The sequence below is a fragment of the Diuraphis noxia genome, unplaced genomic scaffold, assembly GCF_037042655.1.
Source record: "Diuraphis noxia isolate RWA-SAM2 unplaced genomic scaffold, SU_Dnox_SAM2 contig0004, whole genome shotgun sequence".
In the NCBI taxonomy this organism is placed as follows: Eukaryota; Metazoa; Arthropoda; class Insecta; order Hemiptera; family Aphididae; genus Diuraphis; species Diuraphis noxia.
Window position 1 is genome coordinate 12,587,548 of NW_028301714.1, and position 17,302 is coordinate 12,604,849.

Below are 17,302 nucleotides of genomic sequence, written 5' to 3' on the forward strand. Positions count from 1 at the left end.
TAAAAGAATCAACTAATTATGTTTTTACAATTATATAATGATTTAAAATTGAATAACATGCGACGATATGTCTGACTTAATATTTCAAAGTATAGGGAAATATTACTTATAAATAATTATAGGTACCAACTTCTAATTTAAGATATTAGGTATATATATTAATGTATGTATATAAATAGTTAAAAATAAATAAATTAGTAAAATATTATGTATTCGCAATGTAAATTAAAATTGTGTTATAATGTTTACAAGCTTAATAATTTAACAAAAATCTCACTAAAACACAGTTGCGTAGTCTGATGCTCGCCTCCTTCAAAACCATAGACATATGTCAATATGTCTATGTTCAAAACCTATTTTCCCAAACCATAAACGATGAACTGTCTCCCAAGAGGATACAATATATAGGTAACATATAGTATTATAATACAACGTGCTTTTTGCTCATTAAAACAAGCCACAACTGATGACGTCATACTATCGGAGAATATACGTGCTCCACACCAGTACCAATCCGGTGCGGTGTATCATTTCGCTTCAGATGATAATTCAAAAACATTATTGCACGTATTGTATCCTACATAGGAAATGCTAAGTTCGTTATAATCTATTCAACTCTTTTATACTATCGACGTTAGGGTCAATTTTAATAAAATTTAAAGGTAAAATGGATCATTTTTAATTGCTCTGTCGTGCGTTTATAAGACAGAGATATTAAATGAGGACACATAACCTTACGCTGCGGTATGTGTTCATAAAATATATAATATCGTATAATATGCGGCGTGCACACATCGCAAGACTGCAAAATCGTATCAACAAGTCGGACAAATTTAACACACGCACACATAATATGTATATTCGACTCCAGAAATACAGTACCTATGCTGCCGCAAAAGTCAAACGTAATTCCATGTATCCATTATGTGAAAAATCAGTACCTATATTAAAATGCGGTTTTCCATTGTTTCTGATTTAACAGCATACATTTCAAAAAATTAATTAAAGAATAATTTTTTTGTGAGAGGTTATTTCATCTAAATTAATTGATTAACCGTTTTTTTTTTTTTTTTATTAGCTTCCAGTAAAAACTATTATAGCTCGACAATTATATAAATTAACCGTTTTAAAAATTAACATATTAAAATTATGTAGAAACGAACGTTCTTTATTATGTTTTTTGAGGCTAAAAAGAACGTATAGGCCTATATTGTTTTATTATTTAACATTTAATAAAATAAATAGTGTATAATGTCTATGATTTTGCCTACGACGAGCGTCGACATTTTCGTGAAGAAACTTCGAAAATACAGTTCTATTATTTAATACATTATATTGTGTTTTTGTTCTCTGTTTAGACGGTATCACAACCAAACTCATGAAATACGAAACACGAATCGTGAAAAAAATCGTATTTTATGAAAAATAACACTATCCCATGTCGTACCTGTCACGATACGGAAAACACAATTGATTTTTCGTTTGAATAGTAAATATTATTTATGGTGGATCAATTTGATGTTTTATTATTATTATACATCCTAATGTATACGTTTGGTCTCTAGAAAATCTTTATGGTTTTATTTCCATCTAAAGACCAAGTTGTGGTCACCACAACACGTAATCGGTATTAAACGATTTCAATGTTTTTTTTCCCCAAAAACATAAATATTTATTTAAACATATTAATATTTTATGTATGTATTTTATAAATTGCATGCTTAAAATAAAGTGTTTATAACTAATAGTTTTCCTCAACGTTAACATCCCATGTTTTTATTTTTATTTTTATTTTTATTCAGTGCCACCGTCGAAAAGCGACGTTCACGTTCATGCTATAAACAAAGTCAGGAGTCGAAATGACGGATATAGGAGTAAAAATGAATTATTTTATACATGCAATTATATTCAAATCGTCACTGAATTCCCCATCACGTGACTTATTCGATTTACCACATCAAACAAGTACTTGGATTCTGCACGATACCCCGGAATAAACTAATAACTGAGAGACGCTGTACATTTAAAATTATGTAGGTATAAAAAACTCTGATCGACGACGAACCACTACGTTATATAATTTATAACACAATAATTTACCCGCTCCACGATGTGCTTCAATTAGTTTACAAGCGTAAATAATTATTTTGTACGTAAATATAATTTTTTATAAGAACAATTAAGCGGCATGCGAAAATTATTCAGTTGATATTTTTATGTTTTACGGCACTTTGCAGAATACTTAAAGTGCAAACCTCATTAAAATATTACGTTAAAAATGTTTATTATGCATTACCGAGGCGTTCTCCGCTACTATGATGATATGGAATAACTAAATGACTATATCGTCTCATTAAAACGTAATTTTCATGATAAAACGTATAAAAATGCTAAACGTATCACTACTTGTTTTAAATGAAACTAATTTCTATGTACAGCAATCTGACCACAGAAGATACAACGAGCAATATGAGGATATGATCATGTAGTAGTAGCGGTGACAGATATATTATAGGAACCAAAATAATGTAAATAACTTTATGATATTTTCTAGTTTTCACGAACAAGTCGTATACAGTATTTAGACGTGAAAAATAATACGAAAGATTTAAGTTCTTCAATCCTACCTTAAAGCACTTGAGTAATTTTTTTTTAAATTTATCAAAATTTTTTGATTCAAAAATAACCTGTATTTTTTTAATTTAAGGAAACTTGACTGGTTAGAATTATTATTACTGATCTAAGACTCATAGGTGCCTACAATCAAAACATAAATAATTAGTACGGCATGCAGTGAATTATAACTTGGATATTATACGAATTTGACATTTTAATAAATCATCAAACCATTTTCAATTGTATAATATAATCAATCTATTAATAATAACAGTGATGATAAAGATAAGCTATATAAAGGGAGGTTTGAAAACTACGCACACTACAAAGTTTAATTGCGTTATTAATTAATTAAACTCTGTATCTTAAGTATACAGTCCTAAGATGCAAATGAAAACTGTTCACATTGCATAAATAACCAGTATAAACTATGCAGTGACATAGAATCGTTGTGTTTATATTAATATTATATGGTTCGTATAGAACTGCATTAATTCAATACCTACACAAAATATTGATTTTTCAATAAACCAAAAGAGCATTCATACAGCTTTTGAAATCAACGACATAGTTTAAATTAAATCACATGTTATCTGCATAATATGTAATAAAGGTTAAATAAAGGAAAAATCTTGAAAATCGCTCTAACTGTACAGTATAAGATAAGTGTCAATTGTACCTGGGAAATGAGCAGAAGGATACTGAAATGGATGAATTAAATAAAACCTATATATGTGTATACTTTTAGCTTTACAGTATAGACACCACGACTTTCTACAACTTTTATAACATTCTGTTTCACAGAAGGAATAATGATTGATTTGCATTTATACATTTTATACTAATAAAGATAGTTTTATAATTGTTACACGTCCAAAAAAATTTTTTTTTAATATGAATAATTACAACTAAATTTTGTGCAACGAGTTAAGAGTTTTAATTTAAATATAGTGAGTAATTTAGTATCATCTAACCATAGTAATTCACTATGATTTCATTGCTTCAATTTAAATTACTATTTAGACATACCAAAGAGAAATCTAACTTATTTAGGACTTATCGGCTATCACTAGCTATGAGTAATGAAAATGGCTGTCACACATGGACTACAAAAGGAGAAGACTAATATTGACTTCTCGTGTGTATACAAATGAAAATGTAAAGCAATTTGCAGATGGTTCAAGACTTGCATGGGCTAATTATCCGTGGAAAGCAGATGGAATTCTTATTGAGATGTTATTATTGGTAAAACAAATAGATCGAAGAAGACCACGGGGTCAGCCAAGGCGAAAATGACTTAACTTGATTTATTATAAATATCTGGGGTTGTAAGAAGATTAGAACAAAAACTTAAACCAGGATTATACAAAAAAAAGGCGGGTAAATCGTGGATGTCGCTCTGCTGTACAGTAGGTTACAAGTGGGTTACTGTAATGGATGGAATTAAATTTGAATCCAATGATATTATATCATTGTATACAAAATACGATTCTGAGCAAAGACGGTTTATCTGTCTAGGATATGTTATAGATTATGAAAAATCAAATCTTAGATTTAAAATAAAATTTTTTTATGAATTTCTAGCATAAAATAATTTGAACATTGCCGTAATTTTTACGTATTTAGTCAAAATTCAAACTTTGAATGCTTGTAAAAAAAATTGTGACTATACGCATTTCTTTTATTTTTCAATTGCTATTGTAAAAATATGATAGGTGCCATGTATTCAATTTTTAAATCTTAGATATAAAAGGAAAATTTTTTATGAATTTCTAGCATAAAATAATTTATGAATTTTCGTGATTTTTACGTATGTTGTCAAAATTCAAACTTTGAATGCTTGTAAAAAAAATTGTGACAATGAATTTAATTTATTTTTCAACTGCTATTGTTAAAATGTGTTAAGAAGCCTTGTATTAAATTTTCAAGCTTTTCTACCGAACAAATAAATTTTTATCGATATTTATAGAAAAAAAAAAAAGTTGAAAAATTAAAATGTCAGTAAACAGCTCAAAACAAATCTAAATATTTTGAAAATGTTATCAAATATAGAAAATGGCTATATAAACATTCAGTGAAAATTTCAAGTATCTGCGGTCATTTGTTTTAGACTTTTAGAGTTACGCCAAAATAAGAAAATTACTAAATGTGAAATCCAGTGAAAATCCAATGTTGTAAAAATTTAAATTTCAAATGCTCATACAAATTTAATTTGAATTTCCGGAAGACTTTTTATTTGTGATAAAGATTGAAAAACTTGTAAGGAATCTTGTATTAAATTTTGAAATCTTAGATTTAAAAAAAAATTTTTTATGAATTTCTAGCTTAAAATAATTTGTGAATTTTCGTGATTTTTACGTATTTTGTCAAAATTAAAATTTTGAATGCTTATAAAAAAAAATTATGACTATGAATTTATTTTATTTTTCAACTGCTATTGTAACAATACGTATGTTAAGAGCCTTGTATTAAATTTTCAAGCTTTTCTGCCTAACAAATAAATTTTTATCGATATTAATTTAAAAAAAACTAATAATGGTCGAAAATTTCAAATGCCTACCTATGAATAGTTCAACTTGAGTCGAAAATTTTTGAAAATTGCATGGTGGATAGAATATACTTATATAAACATTCGGTGAAAATTTCATGTATCTATAGTCATTCGTTTTAAAGTTACATCAAAAAACCAAAATCGATTTTGTCGAAAAATGAGTGTGCGTTAAATTTCCCGTTTTCCCCTTAATTTTAGTTTGTTTTTCTCGATTATTTAGAAAAGTATTAAGAATTTTTTACTTTTGACCCCCCAAAGTACCAACTAAATTCACTTTCTGATTGAACGAGGTACTGAAGTCAAAAATCGAAGCATTTTTACTGTCCCAAAACGTGATGACAGACACAAAAAAAAAAACACACATCATGGTAAAATCAATACATTCATCGCTCCGCTCAGAATCTAAAATACAAAAAAATTAGTTTTAATCACAAAAATTTCAAAACACCAAAAAAAATATGCTCTTGGACCAAAATCCCATCCCTACAAATTATTGCTAAAAGTTAAGATAAATGACAACGTCGTACGAAAAATCGTTCTCAATCGTGTTGCTAAATAAAGGTAAAACGTTCTCAATCGTACGACACCGCACCCAAGAGGCCAAGACTACCTCCATTATCGCGACTACCGCTGTTTTTTTTGTAAAACATCACAATCCTGTTATCTAAGACTAGGTATACCTTATTTTTATTTTTTTGTTAAGAGAACGTCGTACATTAAAAATTGTAGACTTGACTAGTGCGCTTGCTTTAACAACGGTGGACTTGTATATTATTAACCAGTAAATAATTCCATGCTGTATTATTTTTATAAGTATGGGTAAATTTGTTTTTCAAACAATTTTTTTGGATTCACAACCATCAAACTGAAATAAAACTTCCTGCAACCATTGCTAACTAGATTAGGCATTGTAATTTACCAACGAAATTAACATTTTAACCGGTTATTTTGAACTTTTGAACTTCCTACAATACACACGTGCTAAAACATTAGTTATACCATCGATAATATAATAGTACCAACCTATATTATTTTTTTTTTTTTTTATGATGAGTATAATATTGTATATTTGTATGTAAATAAAAGTCAAATAAACGTGTACATTTTCAAATATATTAGGTACTTTTATTACAGCATAAATGTAGGTGTATTACGTATAGTATGGCATTCAACATCACGGCACACGATAATACTATGACAGATGTACAATGTATATAATATGTTTAATATGCCAATTCTGTCGGCGTGGAAGATGAAACGTGTTTTCAGCCGAATGATATTATTAAAAGGACTACGACACGCACCGCACACATAAACGATTTGAAACAACTCTTTTTTCTTTAACGAACCAAGAAAAACAATTTTTTGTTGTGTTCTTCAAAAGCACCCCATTCGTTTTTCAAAAGAAACCTTTTCACTACAGATTATTATGCCTCATATATAGTACGTATCAATATGTAGTATTACATGTATATTAAATGTCTATAGTCCAATCATTGTCTATGCATTCTTGACATCATTAAATTGTACTAAGACGATCTTGAGCGAATGAAGGAAGGAAATGACGCAAACGTACATCGCCGTCGATGGTAGGTTTTGTTGTTGTTTTACTTCACGGTTTATACTAAACGCAAAGAAACTAGTCGCACGTTATCCAAATTTGTTGAGTGCGCCGACATTTTTACCCTTCAAAACTGATTAACTGCTCAAGTCTGCCAGTTATCGAATAAAAAGCAAGGTGACCCTTTTATCGAAATATTTGTGGAACGTCGCGATCAATCATCATTTACATAGAATAAGTTCAAAGTCTTAGTAGGGACAGCTTTTATTTTATTTTTACCTCATACTGTGTACATTAGATACAACACAATAACATAAAGAGGGTATAAAGATAGTAGATATATATAACTCTCGACAGTGAAACTTCTCTATTTCAGAAACCTTAGTGGAAAACTTAAAATGTATCCGCGATTCGGATAGGTTATTTTTCACACAAGAGTTTAGAAATGCCCATTATTGAGAATTTATTTGATATTAATAAGATAAAACATATCACCATATATTTTAAGCTTTGGAAAAGTTAAAACAATATAGAAAAGTAAATAAAACTCAAATGGGTCTTTTAAAATTATTAAGCACTTAGTTCTTCGTTTATTCAAATATACCTACCCATTAAAGAAATGTATAAAATTTGTATTTTTAACGTGAATTTTAAACCTAATATTAAATTTTCTACCACAAATGCAACTAAAATTTAGTTATTTTTATGCTTGTAGACATTCAAAAGATTTTATAAGTTTTAGTTATATTTCGATATAAATTAGATACTTTAATTGTATAATGGTACATATTATGATCTTAAATATAGATAAGGTACAATATAGTTTGTTATATAACTAAACGCAAATATTATATTGTTCAAAATTTTTTCACATCAATAAATATAACAATGAGTCCCACTCAAAAATTTTCGAATGGGATGTCAAAAATATTTGTACATAACAAGAACAATTCATTTCAGCATTTTAGAATTAATTTTAAACGATTAATTACAGATTAACATTGTATACATCGTGGTTAAGGAGTCACAAACGGTATGTGTTCATAATTCACAAGTTATTATAAGTATTAAAATGGATTAAAATTAAATTTACATAAACGGTGGAATACATAGTATTATATAATACTAAACAATTGGTTTCCAGATGATTAATCGAGATTACGAATTTAAGAAAAAAATGTATTTTGGTTTTAATTAAATACATAAGACCGTCAAAGTAATATCATTAAAACGAACATCTATATAACAGGGTAAAATACATTTTTGATTCCGCTCTGAATGAAAAAGACTATGTGTGCTTTGAGAATTATCTGATGCAGGCCATTGTTTACTACATAAACTGGAATAGTAAAATGAACGTCCAAAGTAAAGTAAACAATTGTTTGGTAAGGGAAAATATCAAGAGAATATAATAATGATTTTTGCAATCTGTACATTGCGAAGATATCTTTTCTATTGATATATGATGGTTCGGTTACATTAATATTTCATATTATACGACATAACAAGATACCATCGGGGTATCCTCAATCTTTAAAGGGAGAATATTCAAAATTGTTTACGAGTTTATCTTTACACATCATTAAATTATCTACGATCTACATAATTCAAAAACAATTGAAGTAAAACAATAACTTGAATGGCTAATATTACTATTTTATTTTTATAAGCTCGATGTGCTTTTTAAGTTTTTTAAATTGAAAATATATCCAAAGTATTAAAACTAAATCAAAACTTTAATTGGCTTAAAATATTTCTTATTTTGCTCAACATTTTTACTTGTATGGATTATTAAAAGTATGTTTATAAAAGTTGAAAAAATAAATGTATTAATATATATATATATTATTCTCGACAAACTATTTGAAAGTAATAACCCTAAGAAATAAACTAACATGTGTTTCATTTTAATATTTTATTATTTGTATTTGTGTACACGATAAATAATCAAAATAACGCTTTGATTTTCAACTTCAGTATCTTTTCCAATAAGAAAGGGAATCTAGTTGGTGCATTTAGGCGGTAAGAATTTCCAGTAGTTTTAAAAGCACCAAGAAAAATAAAGGAATATTAGTCTTTGGTGTAACTCTGAAAAACTTAACGTAGATAGATGTAATTTTCACTGAATGTTTATACTAACGTTTTCTATACACTATAAAATTATCAAAATATTTCGACTAATTTTAGGTATTTATTGCTGAATCATATTATATATATATTTTTTTTTTTTTGATTCTGAACGAAGTGATGAATGAATATCCTTGGTGCATTACAGAGGTCAAAAGTAAACATTTTCCAACAATTTTCAAAAAAATCGAGAAAAACAAAAAAAAAAATGACAGAAAAACGGGAATTTTTACACAAAACCAGTTTTCGACCAAATCGATTTTTTCATATGGTTGTTATTGAAAACTAATCACTGTAAATACTTGAAATTTTCAATAAATGTTTATGTTAGTGATATCTATATACAGTTAAATTTTCAAAAATTTTTGACTTTTTTTGAGTTATTTATAGACCACTGAAATTTTCAATTTTTTTGAGAATTTTTTTTGAAGTGCTGGTAAAAAAATGTTGGACGACCAAAAAAACTTGAAAATTTAATACAAGAGGTTCCTTATGAGTTTTTCTTATTGTAGCTAAAAAAAATTAAAAATCGTTAGTCACAATTTTTTTTATAAGCGTTTATAGTTCAAATTTTTACGAAATCTGTCGAAAACGCGAAAATATGCAAGTAATTTTGAAGTTGAAAAATCATAAAAATTTTTGTGTTTATAACTAAAGATTAAAAATACAACATTGAGTTTTCTATTAGTTTTCCTTCAAGTAGCTATAGAGAAAACTCGAAACATCATTATAGCAAAAACTTTAAGTGCGTTTGAATTTTAAATTTTTACGAAATAGCGTAACGATAACGATTTATCCTCAAACGATTTTAAATATTTATTATTATTCAAAACGTTTAAGTCGTAGATACTTGAAAATTTTACCAGTAATTTAGATTGGCATTCTCTTTACATGATTTAATTTTCATGATTTGACTTTTTTTGAGATATTTATAGACAACTGAAATTTTATAACGATAAAGATTTATCCTCAAACCAGGTATATGAATATCTATGATAATATAAGGTATTATGAATTATGATAACTACATGCAATGTTTTTGGAAAAATTGATTAACCATGCCTTATGAAAAATGCGTCTTAATTGAAAAATAAAATATTTATTTCAAAATAGAATATATGACAATATTTAAATATAATATATCCTAGACTGACAAATCATCTCCGTTCAGAATCGTTTTTTGTATACAATGATACCTATCAATGCATTCAAATTTAATCCCATCCATTACAGTAACCTACAGTACAGCAGAGCAACATCCACGACTTACCCGCTTTTTTTTTGTTGAGATTTTAATATTAAAATATTATATCTCGACACTTATCTTATTTTAAAATGTAAATTTTGATACAGGTAAAAAAACATTTGTAAAACTCACACTCCCTACATTTTTATACCCCGTTCTAATATAAATTTAAGTATGATGCCTTTGATAATGCTTATATCGTTGGCTGAAAAAGCAGTAGTGGAAGAAACTATTAATACCAAGAGTTGAAAAAGATCTTTAATAATTCCTTTGCTAAGTGATAAACAATTAATAAATAAATGTTGAAAATCGTAGAAGGCCCACCACGGTTAGAAAGAAGGCAATGCAATGCCAATACATGCTATTTTTCAGTCCCAATTTGAACGAATAGTGTGAAAAGAGATTGTGCCAAATTCGTCATGTACTTGATTATGGCAACACGATGGAAAGGAATGATTCTAGATATAATCCTATATCCAGATGCATAGGAATCGGGAAGGTTATCCTATTCCATCTTCCACATTTCTCATTTCTTAGATACATTTACGGTGTCAGAATATCACGCGTGAATATTGTTAGAAAACACTATTATTATTTTTTTTACCACGCATTCGCTGATGAAAGAAACCAAGGCCTAATTAAACTTACCGGCTACCGTATTAATAATAAAAATATAAGTAAAATGTAAAATATCCTAGGCCGACAAACCATCTCTAGTCTAAGTTTTACGTATACTATGATAGAATATCATTGAATTATTCAAATTAAATACCATCCATTACAGTAACCTACTTGTAACCAACTATACAGCAGCGTCACCCACTTATCTATTTTTTTTTTTATACTTTAACTTTAAAAGCTCTGTATACATTGATAATTATATTTTCATATAATAGGTACGCATAGATACCTAACTTGATTTGTTTTTATAATTATAAATCGTTGATTTGTTTAATTAAAATTACCAATGAGCACTAGTCTTACAGATATTGAGATACCTAATAAATAATAACACATACTCGTCAAGTTGGAAATACTGTACTTTTAATCGATTTGCTGCAAAAATAACTAACAACCAAATATGATCAAGGGAAATTAATTGTTACTAATAATGTATATTATACAATGTACATAATATATATTATACTAATATTTCAGCAACACTTTAGTTATCGTGCGTCAACTGAAAGCGAAATGAAAAGGTTTTCAATGAAACCGTGTACCTACATGAGTATAGAACTCATAAATATACTGATTATCATGGTTGAAGACATAAATACGAAAGATTAATATAAAAATAATAATAACATAAATAATGGTTGTCATATTGTGCTTTGTGCATGCCTACCATCAAAGATATACCCATTATAATCTGTATTATTTTCATTTTGAAAAATGTTAGGTCGTTCAAACAACAAATGTTCATCTTAACGCGTGGCGTTGACGAGTTTATCATTAGAGGCAGACCACAGAGAGATGAAATTCTATTATATTTTTGAGAATAAAATATAAATTCCCTAAAAGCATTAACAAAAGACACGTACGTTTAAACGTTACATTATATATCCGTGTATTATTTGATAATATATGTGCGTGTGTGAGTGCGCGTGTGCTTGTGTGCTCCTGCGTATTAGCGAACGAATGTTTGGAACAACTAAATTGAAGGAAGTCTTCAAAAATCAAATTAGTCGCCAATTAGCAGTTAGGTAGTGAGTAGACAATTTATTAAGTACATTGAAAAGAAAGAATATTCAAACACAACTGATACGTTATTTATAATTACTCATCATACTTATGACGTATTCAGGTACCTAATTAAAAAAAAAAAAACATTTTAACTGATATATTGATAGAGAAATAAGAAATGCATTGATTAATTTAGAAATGAAAAAATTAACATAAATATGTTTCTGAAAAATAAGAGCGAGAGAAAAGTGGCTGTATGACATATGTTCATTTATCGTATTCATTTATCCCTAATTTGTAGCTCCACATTAAACTGGAATATATACTTATTACATAATTCATAAAACGGTTCAAAATGATGTAGTTGTCCGAACAACTGATTCATTTTCTAAGGTAAGAGCTTAATATTTTTTTTTTTTTTTTTTTTATTTACAATCTGTTACATAAAATTGAACAATAAGTAAAATAGATAAGTGAATAAAGTAAATGACTTGAAGAAAGGATAGATTTAAGAAGCCTTCCAGTGATGACACTTTGTCAGCTTTAATATACATTTCTATAAGTTAACAATAAAGTAATATTTAATTAAAATTAGGCAATTAACTAAATTAGTAGGTCCCGACACCAACGCCTTTTTAGTCTTTTCCTAGGATTGTCGGGTATGTTTGCCGACGCAAGTTCTTTGATTAGAGGATTATCATGGTTTTTAGCAGATAAGTTAAATCGTCTATAAAAAGTTCTAGCTACATCGCAGACGGGTGAGATGGCAAGATCGTTATGTAGGGTCTGGTTGGACACGTAGAAAGGTGCTTTAATTATAGCTCGGAGCGTTTTGGATTGGAAGCGTTGAATACGGTTAGTGTTTGAAATTTTTGCAGGGCCCCATAATTGGATTCCGTACGTCCACATTGGTTTAAGATAAAGTTTATATATTAGAAGCTTGATTGGAAGTTTTATGTGGTTGGAGGTTAGGAGAGAGCGAAGTCGATTGTTTAGGGATAGGAGTTTGCTGTGAATATGAGGAGACCATGTGAGGCGTTGATCAATAACTATGCCTAGATAGCGTGTGCTCTGCGCGGTTGGCAAGATTTGCTCATTTAAAGTAATAGGTGGGCATATTCCCTTCCTAAGAGTGAAGGTACATTGTATAGATTTAGATTCATTTATTTTCACACCCCACTCCTTATACTAAGAGCTTAATATAAATTTTTTTTATTTCTAACGCCCGTTATTACGTTACAAACCATACTATATCCATTCCGAACTACATATCCAAACAGCAAAAAACAAATTCATCTACATCAATATCGTATCTATACTACTCTGCTATCCTAATACACAGATATCCACAATCAGATATTTTAACTATAAGAGATATACCTAAAGACTGAGGATTCTATACCAGACTCATGAGTAAATATTATCACGACTTAAAAATATAAAATTCTACAGATGAATCTGGCACGTATTTAAAGCGGTTGGCCTCGAGATTATTATGATACACGGCCGTTTGCTAAAATATCTAGCATAGAAAATTAAAACTTTTTCTAGCATAAATAATAATACAACATGGAGAGCTGTTCAAATCAATGTAAATTTTAGAATAATCAGGATTTAAAAATATTAAAAATTATGAACATTTTTAAATTTTCAAAAATGTAATATAACTGGTCGGTATTTTGAAAAAAAAAAATAGCGATGATAACACAGCTTGGCTAATAAACTTTTTGATTTCGCTGGAATATGGTCAAGGATCAAGTATATCAATAACACCAATATCCAAGAGGTTAACGAAAGAGAAATTAATATAAATATATAGAATCTGATTCCGAAGATGATGAAGACTTAAAACAATTAAATAATAATAGTTGACAAAATTTTATAAAATTTGCTTTAATAATGTTTTAAAAACATACAGTTTACATATTATATTCTCATATGTATATGGCCTACAAATATATTTTAACATTATAGGTAGTGTGCACAAGTAAAATGTGAAAACACATTTTCAAACCTGAAATACGAGACAAATTTAATATATTTGTATTAATAATGAATGTTGAAAAAAATATTTTTTTTTTTAATATTAAAAACGACGACATAATTATACATTTAATTGCAATTGATAAATATATAATGAAATAAATGGTTCAACTAGTAGCTATTATATATTTGTTACATTTAGTCCCCTACCCAATCCCTAACCCAAAATAAAAGCTTAAACTTACACAATTAAAAAAATTGTGGGCCATTGAAAGAGTTTGGAGTGTTCAGGCTCTAAAACTACCTATTATAACTATATGTATGTATATGAACAACTTGTAAGTTAATTGGGTTAGAAAAATTATAGTGCAAGGTAAGTTCCTACAGGGGCTACGGTCCGACCCTGAATGAAAATTTCACTAATAAACCATCTTCAAGACTATAAAAATTGGTACCTACATTTCAAAATTAAAAACAACTCAAACATCCAACTTATTGTATAACAAAAGTGCATAGGCACCTACATCGTATAAAAATAATGATAATATTAACATACATTACGTGGCGAGAAAATCATATATTTATTGTATAATTAAAAAATTGTACGATACACAAATTAAGGACAACATTTTTTAAATTAGTCTTACGTTTTAAATTTATTAATTAAAATGAAAACTAAATAAAACATAATTATATACATAGATTATGGTGTGGATAAAGATTATGCAACAGGCTCGAACACCTAATACAAAATGTCAGTGCTCGAGGCTCTGGACGACACTGATCCAACAGTAAAAACTTTCAAATGAAAAAGGTTAACGATATTATTAAACTAACAGCTACACCCAAAACTAAAAACAATAATTTCTTAAATAAACAAAAACTTACCTTAAGAATACTTTATCGTGTTATTAAATTAATATACCTATTTATGTTTACAATCATATTTAATTTGGTTTAATCTATGCATACAATATATTATATGATATATCTTTTAATCTTTTATATATTTAATAATTTTATATTTTCGGAAATTCTTGTAATGTAAAATTGCCGGTAGACACCAGTCATTGTGGGTAATTGGTATGTATATATATTACCGTAATTGACCGATATATTTAGTCGATGTAATTTATCAGAATTTTTTAGCTAAGCTGGTTAAAGATTCGTTGTTCATGAAACTTTGTATATTTAAACTTGTTGGGAGATCCTCGATCATTACATTATAAATTTAAAATGTTTTTTTTTCTATTTATAACAACTAGGTAGTATTTGAATAAGACACAGACAATATTGCTGATGAAATATTATATCAGACTTATTTTACTATACTTAGAATACTTGATTTCATTATTTTAAGTAATTAAATTACAAACTTTTACTAATAAATATAGATAATACTCTAAATAGTAGGAATACTTAGTTATTTTATATAAACAAGCGGTAAATTGATTATACTACAAATATTGGTATTGACTCCAACGTTATTATACTGTTGCATCCTAACTATCACTTATTAGATTTGTATTAGTTATAACTTATAATTTTTCAGGTCATGCATTCAAGATTCTTTACCAGGAATAGCTCACAGGTAAATTTATAATCATATTCGCTACACTTTTTATGATTTTAATTATATATGTAATGTATAAAACTTTAAACTATACCTAATTCTAGAATATAATATTAATTTCTATACTTATTACCCAGTAATTACTTTTTAATTATTACATAGACTTAGATACTAATAATATGAAAGTAAAACTATCAAGGTTCTCGCCTCTATTGTGACTTGTGACACACGAAAAAAAGATAATATGGGTAGCATGACATTTAAATTTTATAAAAGCACATACACTCATTAGTAATTATACATCTGTTTGAATGCAATTCTAATTAAAAAATAATTAATAAAATCTAGTCATATAGTATTCAATATTTCATTATTCAGCATGTTTTAAAAAGTGATAACCAACTACCCACGACATTCTAAAACATTATTTACTATGGAAAAATCTGTAGTAACTGATTTAAATTTTGTAAATAAAGTGTAGGAAAGCATTGTTTATAATACAGCTATGTAGGTACACTGCAGTCCACGCATCATATTGGATTCAACTTTGACTCAACTACTGCAGTATACGGCGTAGGCGAGCTTTCAATACATTTTTCCCCATTTAATTAAAAATAATGAATCCAACAGAAACGCATATGCCAATTAACTATAACACCCACTAAACCATAATATAGACAAAGAAAAAAGGTGAAAGCCATTGTATGGATATTGCGATAATATTCCTCCGATATTTAAAAAATAAATACTTTTTCATATACATCCAAACTGATATGCTGAAAAACAAAACAAATAAAAATTATAAATATTAAATTAACAATGATTCATCGCACAGTAACGGATGCACATTGACGTAAATCGTAGATATAATGTTTGAATGCTATAGAATTAAATCAATTTTAAATACTTGATATCATAAAAAAATTAAAATTTGACTATATAAAAATACAACTTAAATATTCCACCAATCGTTTTTGAAATTATCAAAATACAAAACAAATAATTATGAAAATTATTTTATTTTTTTCATTTTATAGAGTTTTCAGAAAAACTGCGCAGAATAACAAGCTGTGTTTATATTTGGGCAACAGAGACGTAGTGGTATCCAACAATTCATCCACAAAAATACACGGGATCGTATTGGTAGAACCAGATCTATTGAGGGATACAAAGAAAAAAGTACTGTGAATTAATGTATTTTTGTTAAATTCATACATTTTTATGAGATCATTATAGTAAACAAAATGATGCTTCAGCATAATAGTAATTATAAATTGTATTAATCATTAATTGAGTTATTACACTTGTAGATAATACATTTAACTACTCGCTCGATGTACATAGAACTATAGAAGTTACAATTTCTATAACGAATGATTATTAAGTGTAATCAAAATCACAGTTATCTTAATTTTAAATTTCCATGATATATATTATTATCTAATTTAAAAATATAATTGTATATATACTATCATGATGGTTGTCATTCAAAGTTTTTTTGCTCAAACAAAATTTACTCATGTAAAGTTTTGACGTATTAACTCTCATATTATATAGAATACAACAAACTTTGTACTTCATGATTCTTAATATATATGATTATATAAACAAGGAAAATCGTTTATTTAGAAACGAATTACAAACATTTTTCATATTATAACATAATAATATTTTAGTTAAATAAATATCAGCAAAGTAGAATAAAATACAAAAATAAATCATCATTTTACAGGAGGATAAAAAAAACATAATAATATTATAATATTATAATATACAATTGTTCAAATAAATACAAAAATACATATATAGAATATAGATACGCATAGCATGTTGTTAGGTATACTGATGAGTCCTAAACGGGTAATATACGCGCTGTTGAGTAAATACTTGCGGTTGCAACGTTCGATCGTAATATAATTGGGAGTTTGTAATTTGCACCAAATTAAAGATAATATGTAA

At 27.6% G+C, this 17,302-nt stretch overlaps 2 protein-coding genes across 7 annotated transcripts in view; one reads left to right on the forward strand and one right to left on the reverse strand.

Annotated features, from left to right (window-relative positions):
- LOC107173585 (14 kDa phosphohistidine phosphatase-like) overlaps positions 1-17,302 on the reverse strand; it is a 176,864-nt gene that overhangs the window by 146,888 nt on the left and 12,674 nt on the right. The gene's annotated exons all lie outside the window — the stretch shown is intronic.
- LOC107173579 (arrestin homolog) overlaps positions 1-17,302 on the forward strand; it is a 110,001-nt gene that overhangs the window by 84,315 nt on the left and 8,384 nt on the right. For 2 of the 5 annotated variants that reach the window (XM_089225664.1, XM_089225663.1), the window contains 3 exons: positions 7,723-7,761; positions 15,323-15,361; positions 16,381-16,522. The exons of 1 other annotated variant lie outside the window; for it this stretch is intronic. In XM_089225664.1, the coding sequence (XP_089081790.1) occupies positions 7,723-7,761; positions 15,323-15,361; positions 16,381-16,522 (220 nt within the window). The remainder of the gene's footprint in view (positions 1-7,722; positions 7,762-15,322; positions 15,362-16,380; positions 16,523-17,302) is intronic. 2 more of the 5 variants (XM_089225665.1, XM_015524165.2) reach the window with 1 other exon arrangement.